The 14,122-nt window shown below is 49.0% G+C and overlaps 1 protein-coding gene across 1 annotated transcript; it reads right to left on the bottom strand.

Moving 5' to 3' along the window:
- Nucleotides 1-5,069: 5,069 nt before the first annotated feature.
- LOC121464432 (7-alpha-hydroxycholest-4-en-3-one 12-alpha-hydroxylase) lies at nt 5,070-7,062 on the bottom strand. Its single transcript, XM_041677413.1, has 2 exons — nt 5,474-7,062; nt 5,070-5,359 (listed from the first exon to the last, which is right to left on the bottom strand). Exons 1-2 carry the CDS (start codon nt 6,977-6,979, stop codon nt 5,222-5,224), a joined length of 1,644 nt encoding a protein of 547 aa, XP_041533347.1. The 5' UTR covers nt 6,980-7,062; the 3' UTR covers nt 5,070-5,221.
- Between the last annotated feature and the right edge of the window lie 7,060 nt (nt 7,063-14,122).

Raw genomic sequence — 14,122 nt, 5'->3', positions numbered from 1 at the left:
TTGGGTTCACAGTTTGAGGTACTGTCCCTCATAGGGGAAGTCAGATCGCACCCAGTCAGGAGGCAGAGAGAGATGGACACTGTGCTCAGCTCGGTTTCTCCCTTTTGTTCATTGCTACCCTGGCCACAGGATGGTGCCACCCGCAGTCAGGGCAGCCTTCTTACCTCACCTTCCTGCTCAGCCAGTCTACGAACTCCACACATGCCCACCACAAGTTAGATTCTATGTCCTGTCAAACTGAAAATAGCCGGAAGGGGATCTCTACTCCCCACGCCCCCCCTTCATTTTCTTTCCCTCCCTCCCTCCCTCCCTCCCTCCCTCCCTCCCTCCCTCCCTTCCTTCCTTCTCTGTACTGAAGAGGTGAGCAGGCCAGGATCCTGGCTCCCTGGCTAGTTTACACCTGAAATAATTACACGGAAACTGTATTCATTTAAATACTGCCTGGCCCATTAGTTCTGGCCTCTTATTGGCTAATTCTCACATCTTGCTTTAACCCATATTTAGTAATCTGTGTAGCATCACGAGGTAGAGGCTTACCGGGAAAGATCCTAACCTGGGTCCGTCTCAGGTCGGAGAATCATGGCGGTTGCCTGACTCTGCTTTCTCTCTCCCACAATTCTGTTCTGTCTTCCCCGCCTACCTATGTTCTGACCTATCAAGCCAAACAGTTTTCTTTATTAATTAACCAATGAAGACCCTCCTACATCACTTCTCCTCTTCCCTACCTCCTTCCCTCTTTCCTCTTATTTTTGATTTTTTTTGAACGAATGACTGGTGAATGGAGAACTGAACAGGAAGACAACGTCCCACCTAGTTCTGTTCTCTGCACACTCCGTAGCCGTGTGCTCCCTGCAACACTCACATGCACACACATGTACACACACCTATGCATTCGAACATACAGTCACATACACATGCACACACACCTATGCATTCGAACATACAGTCACATACACATGCACACACGTACACACACCTATGCATTCGTACATACAGTCACATACACATGCACACACATGTACACACACCTATGCATTCGAACATACAGTCACATACACATGCACACACATGTACACATGCCTATGCATTCGAACATACAGTCACATACACATGCACACACGTACACACACCTATGCATTTGTACATACAGTCACATACACATGCACACACATGTACACACACCTACTCATTTGAACATACAGTCACATGCACATGCACACACATGTACACACGCCTATGCATTCGAACATACAGTCACATACACATGCACACACATGTACACACACCTATGCATTTGTACATACAGTCACATACACATGCACACACATGTGCATGCCCAGTTGTTCCTCCATGTGCCTGACTTACCTTTAGTGGGTTTTTTTTGTTGTTCTATGTGTTCCCCATACCCACCTCTCTCAACTCTGATGTCGTCAGGTCTGTCTGTCCGAGGCCCCAGATTCTTTATGTCCAGAGGGGACTCCAGGCTCCCTCAGTATTTTATCTGTGGTTGATTTGTCTGAGGACATGGAGGAAGGGTATTAGAGTTCCCGAGACCACGTGTGTCAGGAAGACTGATGAGATGCAACCCAAGTTATGGCGACAGGACCAAGGTCTCCCAAGTCCCTGGCTTTGTGCCCCAGATGTGCAAATGGGATGGGACACAGTATGCCAGGTGAGGGAGTTCAGGAGCCTTGTTACCAGCCTTGGTGACATGTGTGTATCTGTCTAGGACATCTATGTACACATGTCTGCCCCTGACAGTGTGCTGTGTGGGCCACATACAATACATACAGCTGTGGCTGTGGATCTACTATGGATGTGTATCTGGTATGTGTCCACAGGCTTTCTAACTGCTCCTAATTGTCTCTGTGTGTGTGTGTGTGCTTATTGTACTCATGGGTGGGCACTGATTGTACGTGTGGGTGTGCGCTGATTCTCTGTGTATATGTGGTTATGCACTGATTGTTTGTATGTGTGGATATGCACTGATTGTGTAACCGTGGGTTTGTACTGATTGTGTACGCGTGGGTGTGCACTGGTTGTGTATGAGTGAGTGTGCACTGATTGCCTGTGAACAAGTGGGTGTGCACTCGTTGTCTGTGTACGGGTGGGTGTGTACTTCCTGGGAAAGAGACCGATAGTCAGCAGAGCCCTGACAGAGCGGAGCGCTGGCCGTGGACACTCCTGCTTATGGTTATCGGGACCCTGTGCAGCAGCTCACCGGTCCGTACAGCCCAGGCCTACGCAGAGCCTCTCCTCTCACCCCTACCTCCTTCCAACGCAGAGCCTCTCCTCTCACCCCTACCTCCTTCCAACGCAGAGCCTCTCCTCTCACCCCTACCTCCTTCCAACGCAGAGCCTCTCCTCTCACCCCTACCTACTTCCAAGCCTGAACATGGCTCTGCCCCCTGTTCTGTCTGTACCAGGCCTGCCATGCCTGGCTCCCTGTGGCCCCACCCAGCCTTAGCCAACAGTCTCAGGGGTGCCTCTGTATGCACCTGACCACCAGGCTTAGAGGCGAGGAGAACTCTGCTGTGTGCTGGCTCAAGGAGAGGGCGGGAGTGACAGCCTGCAGCTAGCTCTGGTCCCTTGGCGCTGTGCCATGAGACTGGAGTGTTCACAACAGTAACTACGTGGGGGAAAGTCTTTTCCCTCCCAGGTGCCCAAAACCCACCATAGGAAAGTTGTTTTTACTTTATGTTGTCTTGGCTTTGTGAATTTTTGGGGTGACAAGCTCTTACTGGAAAGTCTAGGTTGTCTCTGAACATGAATCCTCCTGCCTCAGACTCCTGAGTGCTGGGTCCCTTGTGTGTCCCTCCACAGACAGCAGGAAAGGCCTCTCTGGTCATATTCTATTGTAAGCCGTCTCCAGAGAGAATCCATTTGCTGCTCTTCCCTTGGAGGCCCTGAGGGGAAGGAAGGGACACACTGTGGGGCTGGGCCAGCGTGACTAGGTGTACCCTTGGGTCTCCTCTGACAGGACTGTTCCCATCAGTCCTCACGGAGGGGATCCAGAACCACAGGAGCCCCAGGGCTACCCATGCAGGCACTGGATTCTCCTGCATAGCCAAGATTTCTGGGAGACCCCACATGTGGGACAGAGCGCCTCTGATCACCTCAGACCTGGCCACTGATTGTCTTGGTCCTTCACATAATTTTCTGGGCTCTCAAAGGCCACTCTCTGCAGGAGGAGAGTTTTCTGCAGAGCTGCCCAGGCCACTTGCAACTGAGAGCTTCTGGCCCTGACTCAGGGACACGCAGGCCAGGCTCCTGCGTCCCCCGAATATGTGAAAAGGGAGAAAACCTGGTAATGAGGACCTTCTCCTGCCCACTGAACTGAACACGGGCTGGCTGGATGGGAGCCATTGGTAAGCTCACCGTTATGACTCTTGGTTTTCCACCCCAGTCCTCCTCTCATGTCCCTGTCCATCTCCTCTCCCTCTGTTCCTTGCCTTGTGGAAGTGGACAGGTAGGTGCTCTCGGACTGACTTCATCATTCAAGAAAGGCAGGTCTCGGTCCAGGCTTGCACAGCTAGTGGAGACATCTTGTCCCAGCTCGAGCCTCTGCCTGCTGTCACAGCAATGCTCAGGGCAGAGTAGGCAGGCTGAAAGGCTGCGGAGCAGTGTTAGGAAAGCCTCTCTGCGTGGGCCCTGTGGTGGCGAGGCTGGATCCACCTTTTCCAGGATCCTCTGTCTAGCTACAGTTGTCCCCAGCCTGTCCTAATCCCAGCCAGCACAGCTCTGCTGGCAACACTGAGCAAGTCTGGCCCTAAGGGCACCTGTATGTCATGCACCAGGATGCTAAGGTCATGCAAGGACAGAAAATGTTTGACTGCGGAGTAAATTTTCCCAGGCTGGAAATGGAGTCTCTACGACATGATGCGTGCTTAGAGAAGTGGCAGGCGGAGACAAAGGGACAAGTCACCAGACTCTGATGAGCTCAGTCCTTGGTTCTGGGGATCCTGGGTCCCCTCCGTGAGGACTAGCGAAGACAATCCCGTCAGAGGAGACCCAAGGGGGCAGCTAGTCACACTGGCCCCGTCTAGCAGTGCTGTGTCCCTTTCTTCACCCCCACACCTCTCACCAGCTTCCCCCCTCAGGACCTCCGAGGACAGATCCCTGATGGGCTTGAATCTGGACCAGGAGCAGGAAGAGGAAACCAAGACAGTGACAGCAATGGTCTAGCCTAGGTATACTGGGATGGATAAGCAATATAGGGAAGCCCAAGGGGCACAAAGCCGTGACTGGGATGGGAAGATGGAGGTGGAGGAAGGCTTCCAGGAGTAGCTGGTACTGGGTTTGCAGTCAACGCTACGCCTTTGCCTTAGGGATGGCCCCACTGCAGAAATCTGGTAGAAATGAAGCAACCCAGATGACAGGAGCATGGAGATAACAGAGAGCCAGGGAGATGAACGGTGGCAGCTAGAGATGCTCTTTGAAAAGAGTTTTGGATAGCTCTGTGAACCAAGGGGGCGGGGGTCAGGCCTGATGTGGAAACAGGCAGAGGCTACAGGCCTAGGAACAGCAGCAGAGGTGGGTGGAACGTGAGGTTTTTGAGGCACTACATGGCTTGAGCAGACAGAACTGGGCCTGATGCCTGAGAGGGAGGAGGCCAGGTGTTTGCTCTGGGTAATGGGTGAAGGGCAGCTCTGAGCAGAGAGGCAGGGGAGTAGGGAAGGAAGCCCGTCACCAGAGCCTGCGATGAACGGCGAGTTCCACACAGCCTGAGCATATCCGAGGGGTTGTGGGATCTGACAGGGAGACAGAGGACATGAGGTGGAGAAAGCCAGCTCAGCGGTGTTCTGGGAGCCACAAGGAGATGATGCAGAGAAGAGGAAGTGGCATGGAACCTCGAGGGGCTCATGTATCAGATGTGGCCATTCTCTACGCCTAGCTCCAGAGCCCTTAAACTGTGGCTAGGCCACTTTAAAAAGCACCCACGAGTTTGCTGACATGACCCCACTAACGCAAAGCAGCCGGTGAGTGTCTTCGAAATTGTTTAAGTTCTAGTTCTTTGTAAACCCTGGGCTAAGAGATACTGACCAGAAAACAAGCCTCGACTTCAACCCTTTGCTTTCTCTTAGCCGGTTTATTAGGAATAATCACACACATGGCTCGACGCCATCGAAAACACCTCCAGGGTGCAGAGTACGGGCACTGAATGGAGCGGGCAGGCGGGTTTGAGGCAGCATTCTCCAGACGCTGCTTGACTCACGCAAGCTCAGTTTGTCCGCCAGGATGAGACACCCGCTGCAGGTTGAAATTGAGGTGTTCGTGGGTGCTCCTCCTGAGAGTAGGGTCTGGCGAAATCCTCCGGGGAGACAGCATCTTTCACGGAGCGTGACAACCTATGAGACGTCTAGGAGGCAAGACAGCAAGGATCCCAGGGAGTGGCAGGGGTGCCACAGAGCCAGGAGGAGGGCTGTTTGGCGCCACTCTGGACTACAGGGTGTGGTCAGGCTCATGAACTCACTGCGTGCATGGGTTTCAGGCGGTAGCGGAATCGCACCTCATAGCTGGGCTGTGAGGTGCCGAAGCCCCAGCGCCTCGGGTGTAGAGGGGGCACAGGCTCGTCGGGGTCCACCAGCTCAAAGTCAAAGTACATAACCATTAGTAGGACAAAGATCTTCATCTCGCTGAGGGCAAAGAACCTGCCAGGGCAGATGGAGACGCCTGAGCCCCACGGCATGTTGTAATGGTGGATCTTCTTGCCTGACTTGTAGAAGTCCACTTTCCGGGTGCCATCAGGGTTGAGGAAGCGATTGTACTTGAAGACTGTGGGCTCGGGGTGGATGTCGGGGTCCATGTGCACAGAGAGGTAGGGGAAGAGAGCCACCTTATCTCCACGGCGGATCTGGTACTCTTGCCCACTGTCCATCTTTAGGACACAATCCTTCTGCACCATCCTAAGGAGAGTGGGGGAAGCGCCCAGCCGCAGGGTCTCCTGCATCACACTGTCTAGCACTGGCGTGTGATTCAGGGAACTCAGTGTAAAGGCAAAGGACTTTCTGCCTTCCAACCTGCCCTCACCCAGGACCTGGGTGGCTTCCTCTTGTACGGCCTTCATGGCGTCCTGATGCTTCAACAAGAACATGAGGGCCCAGAAACAGGTTGGCCCCGTGTTCCCCTGGGAGGCCCAGAGCATCATGAAGTTGAATTTGTCCTGCATGGATGAATCTATTCCCTGCTCCCTCAAAAACTGAAGCATGCAGCCTAACCAGTTACTTATTCCGTCTTTCTCCAGGTTTTGTTCCACAGAGAGTCTCTTGTGGAAAAGACGCTGGAGTTGGCCCACTTCTACCCACTCCCGGGGCCCCAGCAGGGAGTAGACAAACCTGGGGAAAAGCAAGTCAAACCTGCGGAACTTGGTGAACAGCTCCTCAGACTCAAGCAGATCCTGCGCCTTGTCCTTTGTGCAGCCAAACAAGCTCAGGAAGCCAGCCTTGAACAGGATGCTATAGCAGAAGCGAAAAAGGCCATCTTCGTGCCAGGAGCTGGCATCCAGACTCAGGCCTTTGGGCCCTAGCATCACCAAGGACAGATAGTCCAGCATGGCCTTGTTGAGGTCCTCCAAGCCTTGTCCCATCAGATGCTTAGTACTGGCTGAGTGTATCATCCGGTGGTCCCCATCCATGGGCCGGTACCCAAACACCTTCAACACCAGTTCCTGTGCAAACTCTCTGAAGTCTAGTGCTCTCTGTGTGTCCTTAATGATGGGGCCAAAGGACAGGGGGTCCATGACAAAGGTGATGTACTGGCCTCCGAGCTGTACCGTGAACACATCTCCGTGCTTGGCCCGCATTCTCTTCAAGAATTCATACATATTCTTCCGGAAAGCTATGGCGTGGCCCAGCCAGGGCACGAGACCTTTGTCCAGAGGTGGCTCCCGGGGCCCGCGGTGCCTGAGCAGCTTGAGCAGACACAGGCAGCCCACAACGATGGTGAACAGGGCTCCAAGAAGCGGACTGCACAGCATCATGGCCAGACTCCAGCTGAGTTCTGCACTCAGTCTCGTCAGCGCAACACTTGTCAGCTCTCCGGCGCTGGAATTGCTTTATGTGGGCTTCAGAAGTCAGGAAGGCCAAGGTCCGCCACCCTTGGACCTTGCTCTGTGCTGTGAAATGTGTGGTAAATAGCTCCTAGTTAGCTGGCACCCGGGAGAAGACAGTATTCCAGCTTAACACATGACATAGCAGAGCCTGGCCAGGCAAGAGGAGAAGGGGCTGATCAGAAAGACTGTGGCCATAGGTTCCGTGTCGGCTCTCAGACCCGACATGCTGTCTCCATGCTTGCCTTGAGCCCACCCCTGCAGACCGCTCACACTCTTGTTCACCCACACATCCGTTTGTTTTCTAGCTCTTCGACTAAATGTACACGTCTCCTTCATCTTAAACGATTTTTAAAATTTATTTTGCGTGTATGAGGGGGTCCATGGTGGCATTGGTATCTTACAAATTTTTTATTTTGTGTGTGTGTTGGGGGGTGTACATGGTTGACATTGTATCTTCCTCTGCTGGTGTACATGGTTGACATTGTATCTTCCTCTGCTGGTGTACAAGGTTTACATTGAATCTTCCTCTGCTGGTGTACATGGTTTACATTGTATCTTCCTCTGCTGGTGTACATGGTTGACATCGGTATCTTACAAATTTTTTATTTATTTATTTTTTGTGTGTTACATGGTTGGCATTGGTATTTTACAATTTTTTTATTTTGTGTGTGTGGGGTACATGGTTGACATTGGATTCTTACAATTTTTTATTTTTTATTTTTTTAATATTTATTTATTTATTATGTATACAATATTCTGTCTGTGTGTATGTCTGCAGGCCAGAAGAGGGCACCAGACCTCATTACAGATGGTTGTGAGCCACCATGTGGTTGCTGGGAATTGAACTCAGGACCTTTGGAAGAGCAGGCAATGCTCTTAACCACTGAGCCATCTCTCCAGCCCCTACAATTTTTTATTTTGTGTGTGCGTGGGTACATGGTTGACATCGGTATCTTACGATTTTTTATTTTGTGTGTGTGGGGTACATGGTTGACATTGATAGCTTCCTCTGCTGGATCTTCACCTTAGTTTTAAATTTGCCACATTGACTTTCATATTTAAATATTACTATATTTTTATTCATGTATATGCATGCTTGTCTGCTTATATGTGTGTCTACCACATACATTCCTGGTGCTGGTGGAAGCCAAAAGAAAAAAAAAAGAAAAGAAAAAGAAAAAGCATGGCATCTTCTGGAACTGGAATTTCAGATGGTTGTGAGCCAGCATATGGGTTCTGGGAACAGAACCCGAGTTCTCTGTAAGAGCAGTCAGTGTTCTTAACCTCTGAGCTGCCTTCCCATGTCCAAGATTTATTTTTATTGTTTTTAAATTATGTGTGTGTGTGCGCATGTGAGTGCAGGAAGCCAGAAGAACTGGATTGCCTTGAACTGGAGTAACACATGGCTGTGAGCCTGTTATGGGTGCTGGGAACTGACTTTGGGTTCTCTGGAGAAGGAGAAAATGCTTTTAACTGATGAGCCACTTCTCCAGCCCCTGTAACTTATATTTTGAGGCAGGATCTCTCCCTGAACTTGGAGCTTGTTGACTGCACTGTCTGACCACTGAGCTCCCAGGATCCATCTGTCTTGTTATGTAGGTACGCAGGCATGCAGAGTGAACAGTCAGTGTGCCCATCCTAGGTGACTGACAAAGCCTGAGGAGAGCCAAGCAGCTGCCAGTGTGCTGATGCCACCATGGGGTTTGATGTTAACGAGTCTGTCTATGGGAGCCAGAGAAATTCCCAGACTGCCGAAGATTCAAGCAGAGGTTCCGGCTCTTATCCCAGAGTCCCTTGTCTGGACCTGCCCTCAGGGCTTGCCGGTGGTGCAGCTCTCCAACACAAAGGTGGAATTCTGTGCTCTAGATCAGCAGGGGCTGTAGTAATCTCAGGCACTGGCCTTGTTTTTACTAGGGCTCACTATACTGTGGGAAAACTAGATTAGACTCCCTCTACCCTCTGAACTGCCTTGGGCTTTGGAAGCAAGCCAAGCATTGTTTAAGAGTCTCCATGAGATGTCAGCCAGTTTCTTACCACCAGGCTCACCAGGGGAGAAGCTGTGGATCACATTGGGAGAGTTCTGCTAGCCGTCTCTACACAAAACAGCTCTCATTCCAAAAGAAACACCAGCACTTATTCTGGTGTAAAGTGTGAGTGACCATGGCCCAGGAACACAGATTCAAGTGGCTCCAAATACCATGTTTCAGTGTAGCAACAATTTAATGAAGTCTTTACAGGAACAGAGCAAAGAAGGGTCTATCTGCTTGTACACTCTGACAGGACTGTGGGTAATGAGTCCCGGCTTAGGGGCCAACAAACCCCCACATCATTTTTCTCTGAACCTGCAACATTACTGTTCTCCACGCCCACTAACGTTTTACCCAGCCAGTTCAACTGAAGGTGTGCTTTCTAGTGTATAACAGAATGCGTGGCTTTCTGAACTATTCTCTAACTTCCCAACCCATGAACAGGGACTTCGGTTTCTCAGACCATGGGTCCATATGCTGTGTTATCTTCTGCCTTGAGTTCTCCCTAGCAAGGAGCAGGAATCAGCACACTCTGCCTCCAGGAAGCCCCCGGTGATTGCGGTCATAGGACGTACTCCAGACCGTCCCGTTTCCAGGGCTTTATGGAGTCATAAAGAGTCAAGCACATCAAGCTGAAATGTGCCCTGCAGTTCTAACACACGGAGCACCATTTTGCATTCTTGCCTTCATCCACGTACCCTCTCCTTCCTGGATCAGCCTCTTTTAGCCAGTCAAAAGTGTGTGTATATGTGGTGTGTGTGTGGTGTGTGAGAAATGTGTGTGTGTGGTGTGTGATGTGTACATGTGTGTGGTGTGTGTGATATATATGTGTGTGGTATGTGTGTGTGTGTGCTGTGTATGTGTGTATATGGATGATGTGTATGTGTGTGTAGTGTGTGTGTGTGTGTGTATGTGTTAGGGTTTCTATTACTTAATAAAACATCATGATTCAAGTAACTTGGGAGGAAAGTGTTATCTCATCCTCCAGTCTACTTTCCATCACTAAGGGAAGCCAGGGCAGGAATCCAGGCAGGAACTGAAGCAGAGGCCATGGGAGGAGTGTTGCTTGCTGGCTTGCTCCCCAAGACTTGCTCTCTGCTTTCTTAATCAACACAGGACCACAACATGGGCTGGCACCGCCCTTGGTGAGATGGACCCTCTCACATCTATCATTAAGAAAATGCGCTATGTCTTACCGACTGGCCAGTCTTGTGGGGCTCTTTCCTAACTGAGGCTCCACTCACCAGATGACTACAGTCACATCAGGCTGACAAAAGCCTGCCAGGGCAGGCTTTTATGGAGGGATACTTGCTGAGAGCTGGGAGGTTAGCCAGTCAGTCTCCACAGCCATGGAAATATTAGATACAAGTATGTTAAACAATGCAGAGAGCCGACCGTGAAAGGAACCACAGTGATCATGTGATTAAGTGGAGGCTGGGGGACAAGATAAGGTCGTACTGCACTCAGAAGGGGGACGGTGCTAACTGGAAGGGGGGGCATTCGGTGCTAACAGTGGAACAAGGGGGGGGAGGTTCAACTTAAGGTGTCAGCGCAAGAAACACAGCCCTGGCCACAAGGTGGGAAAGAAATAGTTTATCCTGGAGCCAAATGAGTGGCCGTGGTCCTGGAACACAGATTTAGATTATCTGAAAATTAATGCTTCAGCGCGGTGATGGGTTTGCAGAGTTTTATAACAAAGGTCATAAAAAAGTGATCCAAGACATTTTTCAAACACTTGGTGAAAATATTAGAAAGGTTGGTTATAGTAGAGGAGGGACATCTCTGCTATAGGCCTCAGATGCTACCAGACAGCATTTTTAGTTTCTGGGTTGATGGAGACTATGGCTCTGCTTGTAGACTCCATGAGGACTTATGAAATAGTCACCTATTATCCCTGCTAGCCTGGGATACACCAGGCAACAGTGAAGCCACTCCCGGACATGAAAAAGCAAAGCTTGGTTCTTCCCTTAGCCCCACCACCTACTTATGAGACGACGAAGGCCATCTATTCAAAACCTTTGGACCTCATATGTCACAACCGATGCCTTGCCTTTGCCATGCTTGCAAGCAATGAGATACTGTTACGGAGGGGTCAGATTGTTATCTCCGTAAGAGACTGGGAGAACTAGGGCATGCTTTGGAGAGGCTGGAGGGACCCAGGAGGCACCGGAATGACTGGCAGGAAGTCACTACTCTGCATGGTTCCCAGTGGTCATTTCCCATTGCCACTCAGACCACCGCTGTGTTGGTTTGAATGAGAAACACCCTCCATGAGCTCCGGTATTGGACAGATGGCTCCCCATCTGTAGCACATTTTGGGAGGCTTAGGTGGTACAGCCTTGCTGGAAGTATTTATGTCACTGGGGATAGACTTTGAGTTCACAGCCTCACCCTACTTCTTGCTCACTCTTTAGACTGAAGAAATGAACACTTAGCTTCCTGCTCCTGCCCCATGTTGTCAAGTCTCCCCACCCCGACGGACTTCCATCGCTCTGGAACTGTAAGCCAAACTCTTTGTGAGTTGCTTCTGCTTGCAGTGCTTAGTCACAGAAATAGAGGCCTCACGGATACAATCACTATTCTTTCTGTAATTAAAAAATTATATATATATATATAATTATTATATATAATAATATATATATATAATAATATATAATATATATATATATATTGTGTGTGTGTGTGTACTTATGGATGTGAGTACAGTGCCCGTGGTGGCCAACAGGGGGCATTAGATGCCCTGGAGCTGGAGTTACAGGTGGATGTGAGCCACTATGCATGGGTGCTGGGTACTGAACTCAGTTCTCAGCACATGTTCTTATCCACCGTGCCATCTCTCCAGCCCATCATTATTCTTATTTTCAGAAATTATGATGTTCTAGGTATTGCGAAAGTGCTTTACATATATTTACTTATTTAATCCTTGCACTAGTCTATGTAGGGGTTCTAAAAAGGCGGGCGGTTAGGCACCACAGGTTAAAGGAATTGGGGCGGTGGATTCTCAAGACTGCTTCCTGCTTAATTGTGGGTGTCATCTTTGTGGGGGAACCTAAGAAGGCTGGGTGCTGGTCACATCCTGGCATAGCTGGTCTCTTTGTTCCTGTCCGGCATTTGTGGTATGGAAATGTCTGGTGCCTCTTATACCTGTTTAAGGTATTGGCAGAACAGAGGACAAAGTTAAGTTTAGGAAAAAAAATTATTAGGACCAAGGAATTGGGAGGGGGTTTATCTGGCCTGTTTAAGGTGGATCCTTCAGTTCGGCTCCCTGGAACTCACAAGAATTCTTTGGGTTTGTGAAAACAGAAGTTTTAGGTATATACACTGTATAAACAGTAGCATATTTATGTCAGAATGGCTGTGACAGATGTTTTTGCACAATGAAAAGTGTTTTTAAGACTATGGAAGGCAGTGTGAGAGAGAAATTTGATAACTTGTATCTGTCCTCACACCTTTACAACTTGCAGGTCTTATATTTGTATTTTGTTGAAATTTGTTTGGTGAGGTTGTCCTTTTAAAATGACAAAACCTCTCAGCTGTCAAACTGCATCAGAGATCTTTGGGAAAGATAAAATTTTACTTGAGTTATTGATTAAAAACGACAGAGAACTTACTTGGTTGGCACCTAGAGCTACTCCTCAGGGTCTTGAAAGTTGAAACTTAAGGAAATGTTCAACATCCTTAGTCATCAGAGAAATGCAAATCAAAACAACTCTGTGATTCCATCTTACACCTGTCAGAATGGCCAAGATCAAAAACACCGATGACAACTTATGCTGGAGAGGTTGTGGGGTAAAGGGAACACTCCTGCATTGCTGGTGGGAATGCAAGCTGGTACAGCCCCTTTGGATGTCAGTGTGGCAATTTCTCAGAAAATTAGGAAACAACTTACCTCAAGACCCAGTAATACCACTTTTGGGTATATATCCACAAGATGCTCAATCATACCACAAGGACATGTGCTCAACTATGTTCAATGCAGCATTATTTGTCATAGCCAGAACCTGGAAACAACTGAAATACCCATCGACCAAAGAATGGATAAGGAAAATGTGGTACATTTACACAATGAAGTACTACACATTGGGAAAAAATAATGATATCTTGAATTTTTTTTCTCTTTTCTTTTTTCTTTCTTTTGGTTTTTTTGAGACAGGGTTTCTCTGTAGCTTTGGTGCCTGTCCTAAAACTAGCTCTTATAGACCAGGCTGGCCTCGAACTTACAGAGATCCATCTGTCTCTGCCTCCTGAGTGCTAGGAATAAAGGCATGTGCTACCACTGCCCAGCTTATGACATCTTGAAATTTATGGGCAAATGGATGGATTCAGAAAAGATCATATTAAGTGAGGTAACCCAGACCCAGAAGGACAAATATCATATGTACTCACTCATAAATGGCTTTGAGACATAAAGCAAAGAAAACCAGCCTACAATTCACAATCCCAGAGAAGCTAGACAACAAAGAGGAACCTAAGAGAGACATACATGGATCTAATGTACATGGGAAGTAGAAAGACAAGCTCTCCTGAGTAAATTGGGAGCATGGGGACTATGGGAGCAGGTAAAAGGGAAGGGGAGAGAACGGGAGGGGAGCAGAGAAAAATATATAGCTCAATAAAAACAATTAAATAAAAGATTTCTTTCAAATGGGGAGCAAGGATGCATGCCCAGATGGTCAGGGGGAAAGAGACAGATAGAGGCCGCAGGAATCCACACACTGGCCATCTAATTCTTCCTCTCTCCATCACAGACCACACAGATCTCACTCTTCCGGCAATGGAAATACAGCAACACGTCTGTTCTGTGTATGCTCAGGAAAGCTCCTGAGAAAGGCAGATCTGTAAGGTTTTCATTCAGGGACTGGTCACATATACACCCTAATTCGGGGACATGACATGTATACACCCTCATTTGGGGACCCGGTCACATATACACCCTCATTTGGGGACCCAGTCACGAATACACCCTCATTTGGGGACTGGTCACGTATATACCCTAATTCTGGGACTGGTCACATATACACCCTCATTTGGGGACAGTCACGTA

Source organism: Microtus oregoni, unplaced genomic scaffold, assembly GCF_018167655.1.
Source record: "Microtus oregoni isolate MIOR12 unplaced genomic scaffold, Mior012 000028F_ref0000031, whole genome shotgun sequence".
NCBI classification, from domain to species: domain Eukaryota; kingdom Metazoa; phylum Chordata; class Mammalia; order Rodentia; family Cricetidae; genus Microtus; species Microtus oregoni.
Note: the sequence above shows the minus strand (reverse complement) of the source record. Positions and strands in the feature narration are given on the sequence as shown.

What these genes read in the sequence shown, in the direction of transcription:
- LOC121464432 (XM_041677413.1), bottom strand. Translation starts at nt 6,979, where the DNA reads ATGATGCTGTGCAGTCCGCTTCTTGGAGCCCTGTTCACCATCGTTGTG. An exon ending in GCCTGAAACCCATGCACGCA is followed by an intron (nt 5,360 to 5,473) that starts GTGAGTTCATGA and finishes CTTGCCTCCTAG; the next exon opens with ACGTCTCATAGGTTGTCACG.